This window comes from Penaeus vannamei, chromosome 29 (assembly GCF_042767895.1).
Source record: "Penaeus vannamei isolate JL-2024 chromosome 29, ASM4276789v1, whole genome shotgun sequence".
In the NCBI taxonomy this organism is placed as follows: Eukaryota; Metazoa; Arthropoda; class Malacostraca; order Decapoda; family Penaeidae; genus Penaeus; species Penaeus vannamei.
The window spans coordinates 25,904,952-25,919,059 of record NC_091577.1 but is presented as its reverse complement, the minus strand read 5'-3'; the positions used below and the strand labels follow the sequence as shown (position 1 = coordinate 25,919,059).

The 14,108-nt window shown below is 48.7% G+C and overlaps 1 protein-coding gene across 5 annotated transcripts in view; it reads left to right on the top strand.

The window, feature by feature from the left end:
• The window catches only part of norpA (no receptor potential A), a 260,031-nt gene that overhangs the window by 164,109 nt on the left and 81,814 nt on the right, over positions 1-14,108 (top strand). For all 5 annotated transcript variants that reach the window (XR_011399775.1, XM_070142565.1, XM_070142568.1 and 2 more), the window contains exon 2: positions 12,315-12,519. Coding sequence is in view for 4 of the 5 variants with exons in the window: in XM_070142565.1 (XP_069998666.1) it covers positions 12,436-12,519 (84 nt within the window). In the remaining variant the exon portion in view is untranslated. The remainder of the gene's footprint in view (positions 1-12,314; positions 12,520-14,108) is intronic.

Here is a 14,108-nt window from a genome sequence, read left to right as displayed (position 1 = left end):
AGAAAGAATATGGACAAGGCAAAAACGTTCAGTGAAGACGCCAACACACAGTCAGACCTGTCACTGCCACCGCCACTGCCATTATCACCAGTGCCGCATCTGGTGCTGATGCTGCTAGCCTGTAGCACTAATTTAGCAGGGCATTTGGGCAACCGGACAACCAACCAACCAGCTAGACAATCAACCATCCAACACGACACGACACGACACAACACAGCACAACACAGGACAACACAACACAGCACAGCAAACACAACACAACACAGGATAACACAGCAAACACAACACAACACAGGATAACACAGCACAACACAACACAACACAACACAACACAACACATCACATCACATCACATCACATCACATCACATCACATCACACCACACCACATCACACCACACCACACCACATCACATCACAGCAAACACAACACATCACAGCACATTACAACACAACACATCACAGCACATTACAACACAACACATCACAGCAAACACAACACATCACAGCACATTACAACACAACACATCACAGCAAACACAACACATCACATCACAGCAAACACAACACATCACAGCACAGCAAACACAACACAACACAACACAACACAACACAACACAACACAACACATCCCACCTGCCATAGGATAGTGGGCGAATTAGAGTTAAAAATGTAGAGGGAGCACGGCGAATGTATTTGTGTGTATGTGTGTGTGTGTGCGCGAGCATTAGTGTAGGGGCGCGGTCGCCTATTTGCGTGTGTGGGGATTTGAATTTGAAAAATGAGGAGACGGGAGAGGGAGATAGGAAGAGAAAGAGAAAAAAAAATGTGTTTGTGCTTTTATGTTCATCCATCTATGCTTAAATACATACATTTATACACACACAAACATGTATATATATATATATAGATATAGATATGGATATATATATATATATATAGATATATAGATAGATAGATATATAGATATAGATATATATGTGTATGTATGTATATATGATATGTATATATAATATATATTATACATATATATATGATATATATATATCCATTTACAGTGATTTATATACAAGCATGCATAAAAAAATGGATACATGTAAAAGAGATGGATGAATGGCGCGCGCGCGAGAGAGAGAGAGCGAGAAAGAGAGAGACAGAGACAGAGACAGAGAAAGAGACAGAGAGGGGTGGGGGGCAGAGAGAGAGAGAGAGAGAGAAAGAGAGAAAGAGAGAGAGAGGGCGGGTTGGGGGCAGAGAGGCAGACAGACGGCGAGTGAGAGAGGAGGTGAAGACAGCGCGAAGGTACGCTGGCGCCGCCGCCATATCTCAGTGGCTGAACACATCCATCCAGGGCTCAATACTACTTGTCAGTCGCCTTCCTGCCCCGCCCTCCCTCCTTCTTTCCCTCCCTTTCTCCCCCTCCTTCCCCTTTTCCCTCCCTTTCTCCCCTTCCTTCCCCTTTTCCCTCCTCTTTCTCCCCTTCCTTCCCCTTTTCCCTCCCTTTCTCCCCTTCCCTTCCCCTCTTTTCCCTCCCTTTCTCCCCTTCCTTCCCCTTTTCCCTCCCTTCCCCTTTTCTCTCCCTTTCTCCCCTTCCTTCCCCCTTTTCCCTCCCTCCTTCCTTCTTCCCTCCCCCTTCCCCTTTCTTCCTCTCTTCCTTCTCCCCCGTTCCCACTTTTTCCCACTCCTTCCCTTCATCCTTCTTTTCCCTTTCTCCCCCTCCTTCCCCCTTTTCCCTCCCTTTCTCCCCTTCCTTCCCCTTTTCACCTCCCCTTTCTCCCTTCTTTCCCTTTTACTGCCTCCTTTCTCCCCCTTCCTTCCCCCTTTTCCCTCCCTTTCTCCCCCTTCCTTCCCCCTTTCTCCCTCCCCCTTCCCTTTCTTCATCTCTTCCTTCCCCCCCGTTCCCTCTTTTTCCTCCTTCCCTTCGTTCATCCTTCTTTCCTTCCCCTTTTCCCTCCCTCCCGTCCGTCCCTTCCTTCTCCCCCGTTCTCTTTCCTTCCTCCCTTTATTCCCCATCCTCCGTCACGTTGCTCATTTGTTTCTACCTTCCAGCTTTATTCGCTTACTCCCGATATTCATTTCTCGTTCTTTCCTTCCACTCGCTTTCTCCTATCTCCCCCCTTTTCCCCTCTCCGTTATCTATTTCCTCCCTTTCCCTCCTTCTTGCTCTTCCTTCATTCTTCCCTCCTCCCTTGTCTTCCTTCCCTCTTGCTCTTCCCTCCTCCCTAGTTCTTCCTTCCCTCTTGCTTTTCCCTCCTTCCATCCCTCTTGCTCTCCCCTCCTCCTTCCCTCCCTCTTGCTCTTCCTTCCTTCCTTCCTCTCTCTCGTCTTCCTCGCAGCCGCCTCGCTAACCCTTCCTCTCTCTCCCTCCCTCCCCCTCCCCCTTCCCCCCTTTCCTCCCCAGATTGTCCATTATCTCCAAATGAACAGCGGCTGTTTACCACCACGCTCGGAAGGAGCCTTTCTCCCTCCCTGCCCCCTTCCCTCCCCTACTCTCTCTCGTTCTCGTTCTCGTTCTCTCTCTCTCGTTCTCGTTCTCTCGTTTTCTCTCTCTCTCGTTCTCGTTCTCTTTCTCTCTCTCTCTCGTTCTCTCTCTTTCTCGTTCTCTCTCTTTCTCTCTCTCTCTCTCTCTCTCTCTCTCTCTCTCTCTCTCTCTCTCTCTGTCTTTCTCTCTATCTCTTCTCCTTCCCCTCTTATCTTTCATACCCATCCTCATCCTTCCTCTTCTCCTCTCCTCCATCGTTCTCCTTACCACCCTTCTTACCTTCTTTCCTCCATTCACCTCTCTATCTCCTTGTCTTTCTCGGTTCTTCCATCTCTTTCCCCCTTCCGATTCCTTCCATCCTCCCATACCCAGCCCTCCCTCCCCCTTCACTACCCAACCCATCCCTCTCCCCCTCCTCCCCCCCTTACCCAGCCCATCCCTCCTCCCTCCCCCTTCAACCACCCCCTCCCTCCCCCTCCCCACCCCTCCCTCCCTCCTTCCTTCCTCCCCCACCTCCTCCCTCCTCCCTCCTCCCACTCCCCCTTTCAGGCCACCCTCTCCCTTCCCCCTCCTCCCTGGCACACTCCCATTCTCTACATATCACCCCCCCCCGGTCTTCTTTGCTCTCCCTCTCTAGGCAACTGACGAAAACCAATCCTGACTCGACCCCCCCCCTCCTCCTGTAATTAAAAAAAAGACAGAATTGAAAAGACACAGCTTCAAAATATGACATTCTTACAACCGACGGGCATATAGTCAGGCAGATAGATAGACAGATAAGCGATAGATATATATAAAGGCTGGTTGGCTGGTAGACAGGCGGATGGACAGGTGTAAATGCGTAGACAGATTAGACAGATCAGCCAAAGATACCTTTGATAGACAGAGATGCAGACCGACCAACCCAATTACGTACCAATAGACAGACAGACGTAAAAATATACAGACATTCAAACCGACCACCCCAAATACCGACACAGACACACGCACAGACATACAGACAGACGGAATGACAGGCAGACACACAGACAGACGGAATGACAGGCAGACACACAGACAGACGGAATGACAGGCAGACACACAGACAGACGGAATGACAGGCAGACACACAGACAGACGGAAAGACAGGCAGACACGCAGACAGACGGAATGACACACAGAGACGGAATGACACACACAGGCAGACGGAATGACAGGCAGACACACAGACAGACGGAATGACAGGCAGACACACAGACAGACGGAATGACAGGCAGACACACAGACAGACGGAATGACAGGCAGACACACAGACAGACGGAATGACAGGCAGACACACAGACAGACGGAATGACAGGCAGACACACAGACAGACGGAAAGACAGGCAGACACGCAGGTATGCAGGAACGGAAAGAACAGGCATGAACACGCAGACAGACGGAATGACACACACAGGCAGACGGAATGACAGGCAGACACACAGACAGACGGAATGGCAGGCAGACACACAGACAGACGGAATGACACACACACAGACGGAATGACACACAGGCAGACGGAATGACAGGCAGACACACAGACAGACGGAATGACAGGCAGACACACAGACAGACGGAAAGACAGGCAGACACGCAGACAGACGGAAAGACAGGCAGACACGCAGACAGACGGAATGACACACACACAGACGGAATGACACACACAGGCAGACGGAATGACAGGCAGACTCACAGACAGACGGAATGACAGGCAGACACACAGACAGACGGAATGACAGGCAGACACACAGACAGACGGAATGACAGGCAGACACACAGACAGACGGAATGACACACACACAGACAGACGGAATGACACACACACAGGCAGACAGCCAAACAAACGGAAAGACAGACAGACGCAGACAGACACACAGACAGCGGCCCCACACGCGCAGGGGGATAAGGCGAGGGATGAAGAGCAAATGGACAGGTTGCCAGATAATCAAATCACGAACGGCGGATCCGGACGAACCTTGTTGCTGCTGCTGCGCCCGGTATTACGCTTGTTATGGGCCTTGTTTGTTGTTTGCGGCGGGATGCGGGCCTTGTTTGGGGCCTCTGGGGGATTGTTTGCTTGTTTGTGTTTCCGTTTGTGGGGGGGGTGGGGGGTGGGAGGTGAGAGGAAAGGAGTGGGAAGAGGGGTAGGTGTTATTTTCCGTTTGTTGGGGGTTTTGGGGGTGGGTGGGAAGGGGTAGTGGGTCTTTATTTTCCGTGTTTTGGGTTCGTTGGGGGGGGGGGGTAGGGGATAAGGGGGGAGGTTTGTTTGTTTGTTTGTATCGATGAAGGTAATGGATCGGGAAGGAGAGAATGTGAAAGGTGTTTTGTGTGATGTTTTTCATTTGTTTGTGTGTGATTTTGTTCGTTCATTTGTTTGTGCGTCTTGTTTTTTTTCCGCCTATTTCTTTCATTTTTCCTATTTCCTTTCTTGTTTTGATTTATTTCCTATTTTAGTGCATTCACGAAAATCACCCCTTCATTTCCTTTTATTTCCTTCACTCGTACGCATTCCGTCCGGGATTACGGCTTTGGCTTCGGTTTCTATATATATTTTTCATATCCGTATCGCGCATTCGGTCCTCGCTCCGCTATTTGGATTTCTCATCTGCGAATTGTCAGCGATTGGGGAAAGATTGGGGCTCGCGGGGATGGATATGCGGATAGAGAGGCAGATGGATAGAGATGGATGGGAGAGTTGAGGGAGAAAGGGGTGAAAGGAGAAAAGAGGGGGAGTGGGGGTGAGAGAGTGAGAGTGAGTGTGGGAATGAGGGTGAGATAGATAGATAGATAGATAGATAGATAGATAGATATAGAGAGAACGAGAGCAGAAGACAGAGAGAGTGAGATAAAGAACGAGAATTAAAGACAGACAGAGAACTAGAGAGAAAGCTACAACGAGAGAACGAGAGAACGAGAAAATGAAAAAAGAGTGAGAAACCGCCCATCAGGAATAGTTCTGAAACGCGGCGTGTGTTCCCGTAGACTAGTTGCGGCGGTTGTCACTTGTCAAATAAAGTTTGCGAGGGCAGCTCTGGCTCCCCCTGCCGATATTTGATTACCACGGCGTGTCAAAATTACGGGTGTCAAACAAAGTAACGGCGCAACAAAAACACAAACAATAACACTAACTGCGAGATCAAAGTGAATACCAATTTAAGAATTATTCATCACTTGCAAAAAGAGAGAGATAGAGGGGGGTGGGGGAAGAGAGAGAGAGGGAGCGAGGGGGAGAGGGAGGGGAATAGAGAGGGATAGAGAGAAGGAGAGGGGGGTGGAAAGAGAGAAGGAGAGGGAGAGAAGGAGGGAAAGAGGGAGAGAGAAAAGGGAAAGAGAGAGAGAGAGGGGGAAAGACTCAGAGAGAGAGAGAGAGAGAGGGGAGGTGAACACAGACACAGAGAGAGAGAGGGGGGAGACAGGCAAAGAGAGAGAGGGAGAAAGAAAGAGAGAGAGAGAGGGGGGGAAAGAAAGAAAGAGACAAAATGAGAGAAAGTGAGACAAAGAGAGAGAGGAAGAGGAAGAGGGAAGATATATCGCTTTAATACTGTTACAATATGGGTTTATTTGTTTTCGTGTCGGGTCCCTGGTCAAAATTGCCGGCCCTTGATCAAGCACGAATTTCTCTTAATCAATTTATTGGATCTAATCAAACTTTTTGGACATTAATCTAACTTGAGGCCCCTGATTGGGATCTCATTGAACTATTTCTTGTTCATAATGGTTCCTTGGTTCATAATGTTTTTTTCACATGGCTGGTATAGAGCTGGTATTTTCTGGTGTGAGATTGTTCATAATGGTCCCTTGGTTCATAATGGTTCTTCACATGTATGGTATAAAACTGGTATTTTCTGGTGTAAGATTGTTCTTAATAGTTCCTTGGTATAGTAGATAATTCTTCACATGGCTGGTATAGAGCTGGTACCTCCTGGTGTAGAATTGTTCATAATAGTTCCTTGGTATGGTTGATCATTCTTCACATGGCTGGTATAGAGCTGGTACCTTCTGGTGTAGCATTGTTTAGAATAGTTCCTTGGTATAGTAGATAATTCTTCACATGGCTGGTATAGAGCTGGTCTCTTTTGGTGTAAAATTCTAATATTCTTTCAAATTTTGTTACACTTTTTGTCGTTTCACTTTTTCTCTTTTATTGTATTTTCTCCTTCCGTGTTTCTTTTTTTTCTTCTCTTTTTTCGTTTTGTCTTGTTTGTTTGTTTTTCTCTTTCTTCTTTTATTTTATTTCCTCCATATCTCTCTCCCACCTTTCTTTCTTTCAATTTTATCTTGTCACGTTCCTCTTCTCTTCTTTGTTTTGTTTCGTCTTTTCTCGTAATCTTATATTTACAATCTCCTTTACACCTTTTTCTCGTCTTCCCTTCGTCCATTTTATTCCTTCCTTTCCTTCTCCCATCTCCTTTTCTTTTCCTTCATTTCTCTTTTCACGTTTTCATCATCTCCCTTTTCGCGTTTTCTTCTTTTCCTTTTCACCAATTCTCTCTCTTTCTCATTTCCCTCCCTTTCCCCCCCTCCCCCCCTTCTCCCTGTAGCGGGCTGATGAGTGGCTTCGTCAAAGACACGCTGATAAATGGCCATTGAAGCGGCCAAATTTTAACTCGCAGCATTTCCCTGTGTTTGGTTCGGCTCTCTCCCTTGGCCGTAGTCACCGCTTGGCCATGTTCGCCTCCCTTCGTTAGTCGTATTCGTCTCTTTTTCTTTGTCATGTTTGTCTCTTTTCCTTGTTCATATTCGTCTCCTTTCCTTGGCCATATTTACCGCCTTTGCTTGGCCATATTCACCTCTCATGGTTAGCCGTATTCTTCTCCCTCCCTTTGTCATATTCCTCTCTTTTCCTTGGCCATATTCACTGCCTTTGCTTTGTCATATTCGTCTCCCTTGGTTAGTCAAATCCGTCTCTCTCTTTCTCTCTCTCTCTCTCTCTCTCTCTCTCTCTCTTGTTCTCGCTCTCTCTCTCTCTCTCTCTCTCTCTCTCTCTCTCCTTTTGCTCTCTCTCTCTCTCTCTGCCACAGTCACCGCCCTCCCTTTGGTCATATTCGTCTCCCTCTCTTGGCCATATTCACCTCTCTCGCAAGACCACAGACACCTCCCTTCCTTGGCCATATTCGCTTCCCTCGCCTGGCCGTAGTCGCCTCTTTTGCTTGGCCACGGTCGCTTCTCTCCGTTGGCCATATCCCCCCTCTCCCCCCTCCCATTGTTTTTGGCCAGTTTCGCCTCCCCCGCGTGGCCTCCTTGGGTAAAAGATGTGGGTTCGCACTGTAATGTGTCGTGTCTCGAGGCGGTCCCTATGTCCCCTCGCCGGAAGAGCTTTTTGAGATAAGCGTGTCGAAATGGAAATGAGGCTATATATTGCGCCATATATCGCCGCCCATATCAGCGAATGATGCAAATGTGTGTCATTTTTGCGTCGCTGGTCTTGGGGTTTTCGTCCTTGTGGCTTGAGACTTGGGAAGTCGTGACTCGAGACTTGGGACTCGTGATTTGCCGCCCGGGACTTGTAGCTTGAGACTCGCGACTCGGTTCTTGCGATTTCGGACTCGTAGACTCGTGACTCGTAACATATGAGTCGCTACCGGGGACTTCAGACTCGTGACTTACGATTCAGACTCGTGACTCACGCCCTGTGACTCGTGACTTACGATTCAGACTCGTGACTCCCGCCCTATGACTCGTGATTTACGATTCAGACTCATGACTCCCGCCCTGTGACTCGTGACTTACGATTCAGACTCGTGACTCACGCCCTGTGACTCGTGACTTACGATTCAGACTCGTGACTCACGCCCTGTGACTCGTGACTTACGATTCAGACTCGTGACTTACACCCTGTGACTCGTGACTTACGATTCAGACTCGTGACTCACGCCCTGTGACTCGTGACTTACGATTCAGACTCGTGACTCGTAGCCTGTGACTTTTCGGTCCTTCGGGGCAAGATAGTCACCCGTGTGGGGAGGGGGAGGGGGTCCGGAGGCTCTTGCACGCCTTGATACCGCGCCCTTGTTCTTGCAAGGCGATTGAGCTAAAGCCGGCGCTCGTATACCTTTGTCTGGCTGGGCGATATAGAGTATCACTGTCGCGGACTGCTGTAGAGTCGAGAGTCCCATTGCAAGACGGGTTTGGAAAGGCTTTACGCGCAAAAGTCGGGCGTTGATTACAGAACAGACTAGTAAATAACACGAACAGAGGATATTGTTGAGAAATTGTCTTGTCCGGGATACAAAATGTGTGCGTGTATTTGTGTATGTGTGTCTGTCTGACTGTCTAATCTTCTCTCTCTGCTGTCTGTCGGTCTGTGTAACTGTCTGTCTGTCTGTCTAATCTTCTCTCTGCTGTCTCTGTCTGTCTAATCTTCTCTCTGCTGTGTCTGTCTGTCTAATATCTCTCTGCTGTCTGTCTAATCTCTTTCTGCTGTCTGTCTAATCTCTCTCTGCTGTCTGTCTAATCTCTCTCTGCTGTCTGTCTAATCTTCTCTCTCTGCTGTCTGTCTGACTATCTATCTATATCCCCTGTCTGTCTGACTATCTATCTATATCCCCTGTCTGCTGCCTATCTATTCGTCCCCCCTGTCTGCTCTGTCTATCTATCGGTGTCTGTCTCCCCGCCTGTATGCATCTGATGTGTTTCCGTCTATCTGTCTCGACGTAATGTGCGCGCGGGGCAAGAAAATCCATCGATATCACAGTGTGTGCGCAAAGTACGTGTATACAAACCCGCGCGTGTCTGTGTGTGTGTGTGTGTGTGTGAATTGGAGCCTCCTGCCCATCCCATTCCCCGCCCTTCCCCCCCCCCTCCTCCCGCCTATTACCACCCGCCTACCACCCCACCTCACCACCCACCCATCCCATTCCCCCGCCCTTCCCCACCTCCTCCCGCCCTTATTACCACCCGCCCCCACCCACCACCCACCCCTCACCTCCCGCCCGCCCGCCCATTCCCCGCCTGCCCATTACCACCACCCCCCACCCACCCACCCACCCTGCCACTGCCCGCCCGCCCATTCCCCGCCCGCCTCGCCCATGGCAGACAATTACCTCCCACACCGGAAATATTCCTTATCTCATTTTCGGCGGGAATTAAATTGATACGGCGCGATTTATCTCCTTATCAAGTCTATTCCCCAGTCCCGCCTGGCTGTTATCTCGTCTTCCTCTGTTGCCACTTTCGTTTTTTTTTTTAGTTTAGTTTAGTTTATTTGATTATTTCTCTATCTCTTTATCAGGGTGACTGTTTTTTTATGATGCAAATGTTGTGCGATGGTAATTTAGACAGTGCTAATAGGAATTCTTATCGGATTCGCAAAATGATGGTTCTTTGTGTATGTGTGTGTGTGTGTGTGTGTGTGTGTGTGTCTGTCTGTCTGTCTGTCATTGTCTGTGTGTTGTGTGTGTGTCTGTCTGTCTGTTTGTCTGTCATTGTCTGTGTGTTGCGTGTGTGTTTGTGTTTGTGTCAGCGCGTGTGTGTACCGTGTACATGTTTGTGCATGTACATTTAATTAAAATTATGACAATATGAACGTAATCGACAGTGTTGTTCCAAGGGACAAACGCCATTGTAGTCGCAATGAAAGACTTTCATGCGTGTCTTTGTAAGAAAACAAAAAAGAAGAAAAAAAAAGAGAGATGAAGAGATAAAGAGGTACATGACAGTGCAATTACCCCTTCCCCCCCTCCCTCCTTCCCTCCCTCCTCGCCCTCTCCCTTGGGATCTGTCTTTATGATGACTGTGTTATCCGGGCGAGCGAGCCTTTGTTATCGCTCTCATTATTTTCTTGTTAACAGAATCATTGCTTCTTTGCATGGTCGTCAGTATCGTGTCGGTATCCTCACCGTACGTCGTTGTCATCACGACTCCACCGCAATAATTGTTCATGTCGCACGTCATCACCACCACCATCACCGTCTTCATCATCACCATCATCGTTTTCGTCATCACCATCATCGTCATCATCCACATCGTCTTCATCATCGTCGTCTTCACCATCATTATCATCATCGTCATCATCATCATCATCACCATCATCATCATCATCATCATCATCATCATCATCATCATCATCATCACCATCATCATCATAATCGTCTTCACCATCATCACTATCGTCATCGTCATCGTCATCAGCAACCACCACCAAAACCACATCTTACCACATGATGTAATTTCATTCGACATCACCATATCAGACGTCATATCACCACCCCAATATATCCTCACCGAAAGGGCTGAAAAATACCGAAGACAAGGAAAATTCCTTCTGCAGTTGTCTCTGTGAATAAGGAAGAGGAGGAGGAGGAGGAGAGGGAGGAAAGAGAGAGAGAGAGAGAGAGAGAGAGAGAGAGAGAGAGAGAGAGAGAGAGAGAGAGAGAGAGAGAGAGAGAGGGGAGTAGGAGGAGAGGGAAAGAGAGAGGGAGGAGGAGGAGCAGGAGGAGAGGGCAGAGGAGGAGGAGAGGGAGGAAGAGGAGGAGAGAGAGGGAGTAGGAGAAGGAGGACCATGACGACGACGAGGAAGGAGAAAAGGGGAAGAGAAGGAAAGGAGAGAGCGGGTAGGAGAAGAGGAGAGGGAAGGGAAAAGGAAGAAAAGGGAAATGGAAAAGAGAACAGAGAGGGGGAGGAAGTAGATAATGAAAGCAGAGGGAGAGGAAATGGAGGAGGGGAAGAGGAGGAAGAAAGAGATCAGAGAGGGAAGGAGGGAGAGGAGAAGGGCAAGGGGCGCAGAGGAGGTGGGGAGGGGGGCAGCGTCTTGGACTTCCTGCCTCCTCACGGGATAAGACCTCGAAGATCCTCCGCTCCTGCGTGACCTCTGACCTCCCCTGGCGTCGAGTTGGGTTAATTCCTTTTGTTGATGTTTTTCTTTCTTGTTTTCGTCTTCACGGCCGGAGACCCGACTTCTTTTTCTTTGTAGTTTTGTTTTCTGTGACTGTTTGCTGTATTATGTATACACGTGTGCGCTACTAACACTACATTGATAATGACAAAACGTACACCATCATTGGAATGTTGAAGTTTAGTTAATATAATTGCTGTAGCTGTCATCAATATTTGAAATAATGAAGTTTTGTGTAAAGTGTAGATGCAAATCCAATTAATTTTTTAATTATCATTGTTGTAATTACTACCCATATTACCATTATAATCATTAAGGTAATTATGTAATTTGAATTGAAGTTATCGCTGTTGTAATCTCTTGTGTTAAAACCCACATGAATAGGGACGAGCGATTTCACAATGCAAGGGACGTTTTGAAAGCTTCAGAATCACGCAGTTCTGAGAGAATAAAATCGAAACTCCTCTTGTACTGTTTATCTTTAGGAATTATTCAGTCCCATGCGTACTACGCCTTTGTGCAGGATTCAAGCTGAACAAATTCTAAATAATACAGCGAAGGAAAAGAAAACACGAACACGCTGAAGGCCTTTTCACTGTATTGTTCCTTCGTGCCCTGAAGAAGCAAGGCAGTGAGGAAGGCCTTTGGCGTGTTCGTGTTTTTGTGTTCTTCCCTTCTTTGGTTTAATTACGTATTATTCACCCATTCGCCGTGACTTGGTTGTCGTCACCCATCATTTTAATCATCTGGATCATCTAGCTTTCATTTATCGCTTTCGTAAGCATCTTTATCACCGTCACTGCGATATTTTCCCCCCTTCCCCCCTCCCCCTTCCACCCCTCCCCGCCATCCCGCCCAAGCCCCGAGGCGCCAGAGAGCGACTGACGTGACAGCGCTGGAGGGGGCGCGGCCGCACTGTCTGGAATCCCGCCCAATCATTGTTTCTATTTTCGGCCACTAAATCCCTTCCTTTTCTCCTCAGGCCGCCCCCAACCGCCCCGGCGTGTGTGTCTGATGCCCCCCCGCTCGCGCCCGTCGTGAGGCCGCCCGCAACACCAGCATCTAGACGTCGTCCACGCCCCCACCCCCGCTGAGTCTGCAGGATGACCAAGTACTTCGATTTCGTGTGGAGGAAGGAGGTGGATCAGAGGCTGCAGGACGGCGCCGTCTTCGACCGCTGGACCGAGGTGAGTACAGGAAGGGGATGGGGGGGAGGGTAGAAGGAAGAAGGGAGGAAGGAGGAAGAGGGAGGGAGGGGGATAAGAAGAAGGAAGAAGGGAGGAAGGAGGGGGGAGGATATAGAAGGGAAAATGGAGAAATGAGAGGGGCAGGGGAAAGGAAAGAGAATATAGAAAGAGAGAGGGATGGAGGCCGGGAAGGAGGAGGGAGGAGGGAGAAAGAGAGAGGGGAAGGGTGGATGGAGGAGGGAGGAAGAGAGACGGGAAGGGTGGGATGGAGGAGGGTGGAGGAAGAGAGTGGGGAGAGGAGGGTAGGATTGGAGAAAGAGAGAGGGGGAGGGTGGTGAGGAAAGAAGGAAGATATTGAGCAAGGATTTAGAAAGAGAGTGGGGTAGGGAGAGAGGAAAGGAGGAGAGAGATGGGGAAAAAGAGAGAAACAGGGTGGAAAAAAGGGAAAGAGAGAAGTGGGCTAGGGGGGGAGGAGAGGGGGGACTTGTTGCTAGATTGGCAAAAGGAAATGTAAGGAGGGGGAGGGAGGGAGGGAGAGGGGGGGGAGTAGACGGCACACTGGGAGTCCCAAGTACAGAGAAAAAGTAGTTGGAAGTCTCGGGGAGTTTTCGCCTCGTTTCGTTACAGAAGAAGGAAAGGAAGCTGTAAAGGGTATTGCTGCCGGATAAATACCATTAAGGTTAGACGCGTACGCACTAACACAGTTGGTCGTGTAATTGCAGTCGCTGTGGAACCGTGCTCGGCTAGGGACAGTGGAACCGTGCTCTGCTAGGGACAGTGGAACCGTGCTCTGCTAGGGACAGTGGAACCGTGCTCGGCTAGGGACAGTGGAACCGTGCTCGGCTAGGGACAGTGGAACCGTGCTCTGCTAGGGACAGTGGAACCGTGCTCGGCTAGGGACTGTGGAACCGTGCTTGGCTAGGGACAGGGAGCGGGATGTGTCAGTGTTCTGCTAGACTGCAATGTAATTACTCAATGTCGGGACCGATGGATATTTGTCAGTGTCTAAGGTCAGTGTTCAAACATGAGTAATCACGGTTATGTCGCAGAGCAAGGAGTGGGAAAGAGAGAGAAAGAAAGAGAAAGAGAAAGAGAAAGAGAAAGAGAAAGAGAGAGAGAAAGAGAGAGGGCGAGAGAAAGAGAGAGGGAGAGAGAAAGAGAGAGGGAGAGAGAAAGAGAGAGGGAGAGAGAGAGAGAGAGAGAGAGGGGAGAGAGAGAGAGAGAGAGGGGAGAGGGAACGAGAGAAAGAGAGGGGGAGGGAGAGACGAGAGAAGTATGAGAAGGGCGAGGGAAGAACTGAAGAAGAGAAGAGGAGAGAGAGAAGGGAAGTAGACAGGGCAAGATGACGGCAAATGTTAGAGGGGCAGGGGGAGGCGGAGGGGAAGGCAAAGGGAGTGAAAATGTGCAAGAGAGCTACTTTATAACGTGTCATAATTTTTCTCAAATTCAGTCCTATTAAGTAAGCGAAATTCATTTTAATAATTTAGATTTTTTTTCAAATCCACATTTCCTTATATATATATAATTATTTTTTTAAAATAGAAAATCGGTTTTCTTTGGCAAGTTAGCTTTATTTTGTATATTCTTTT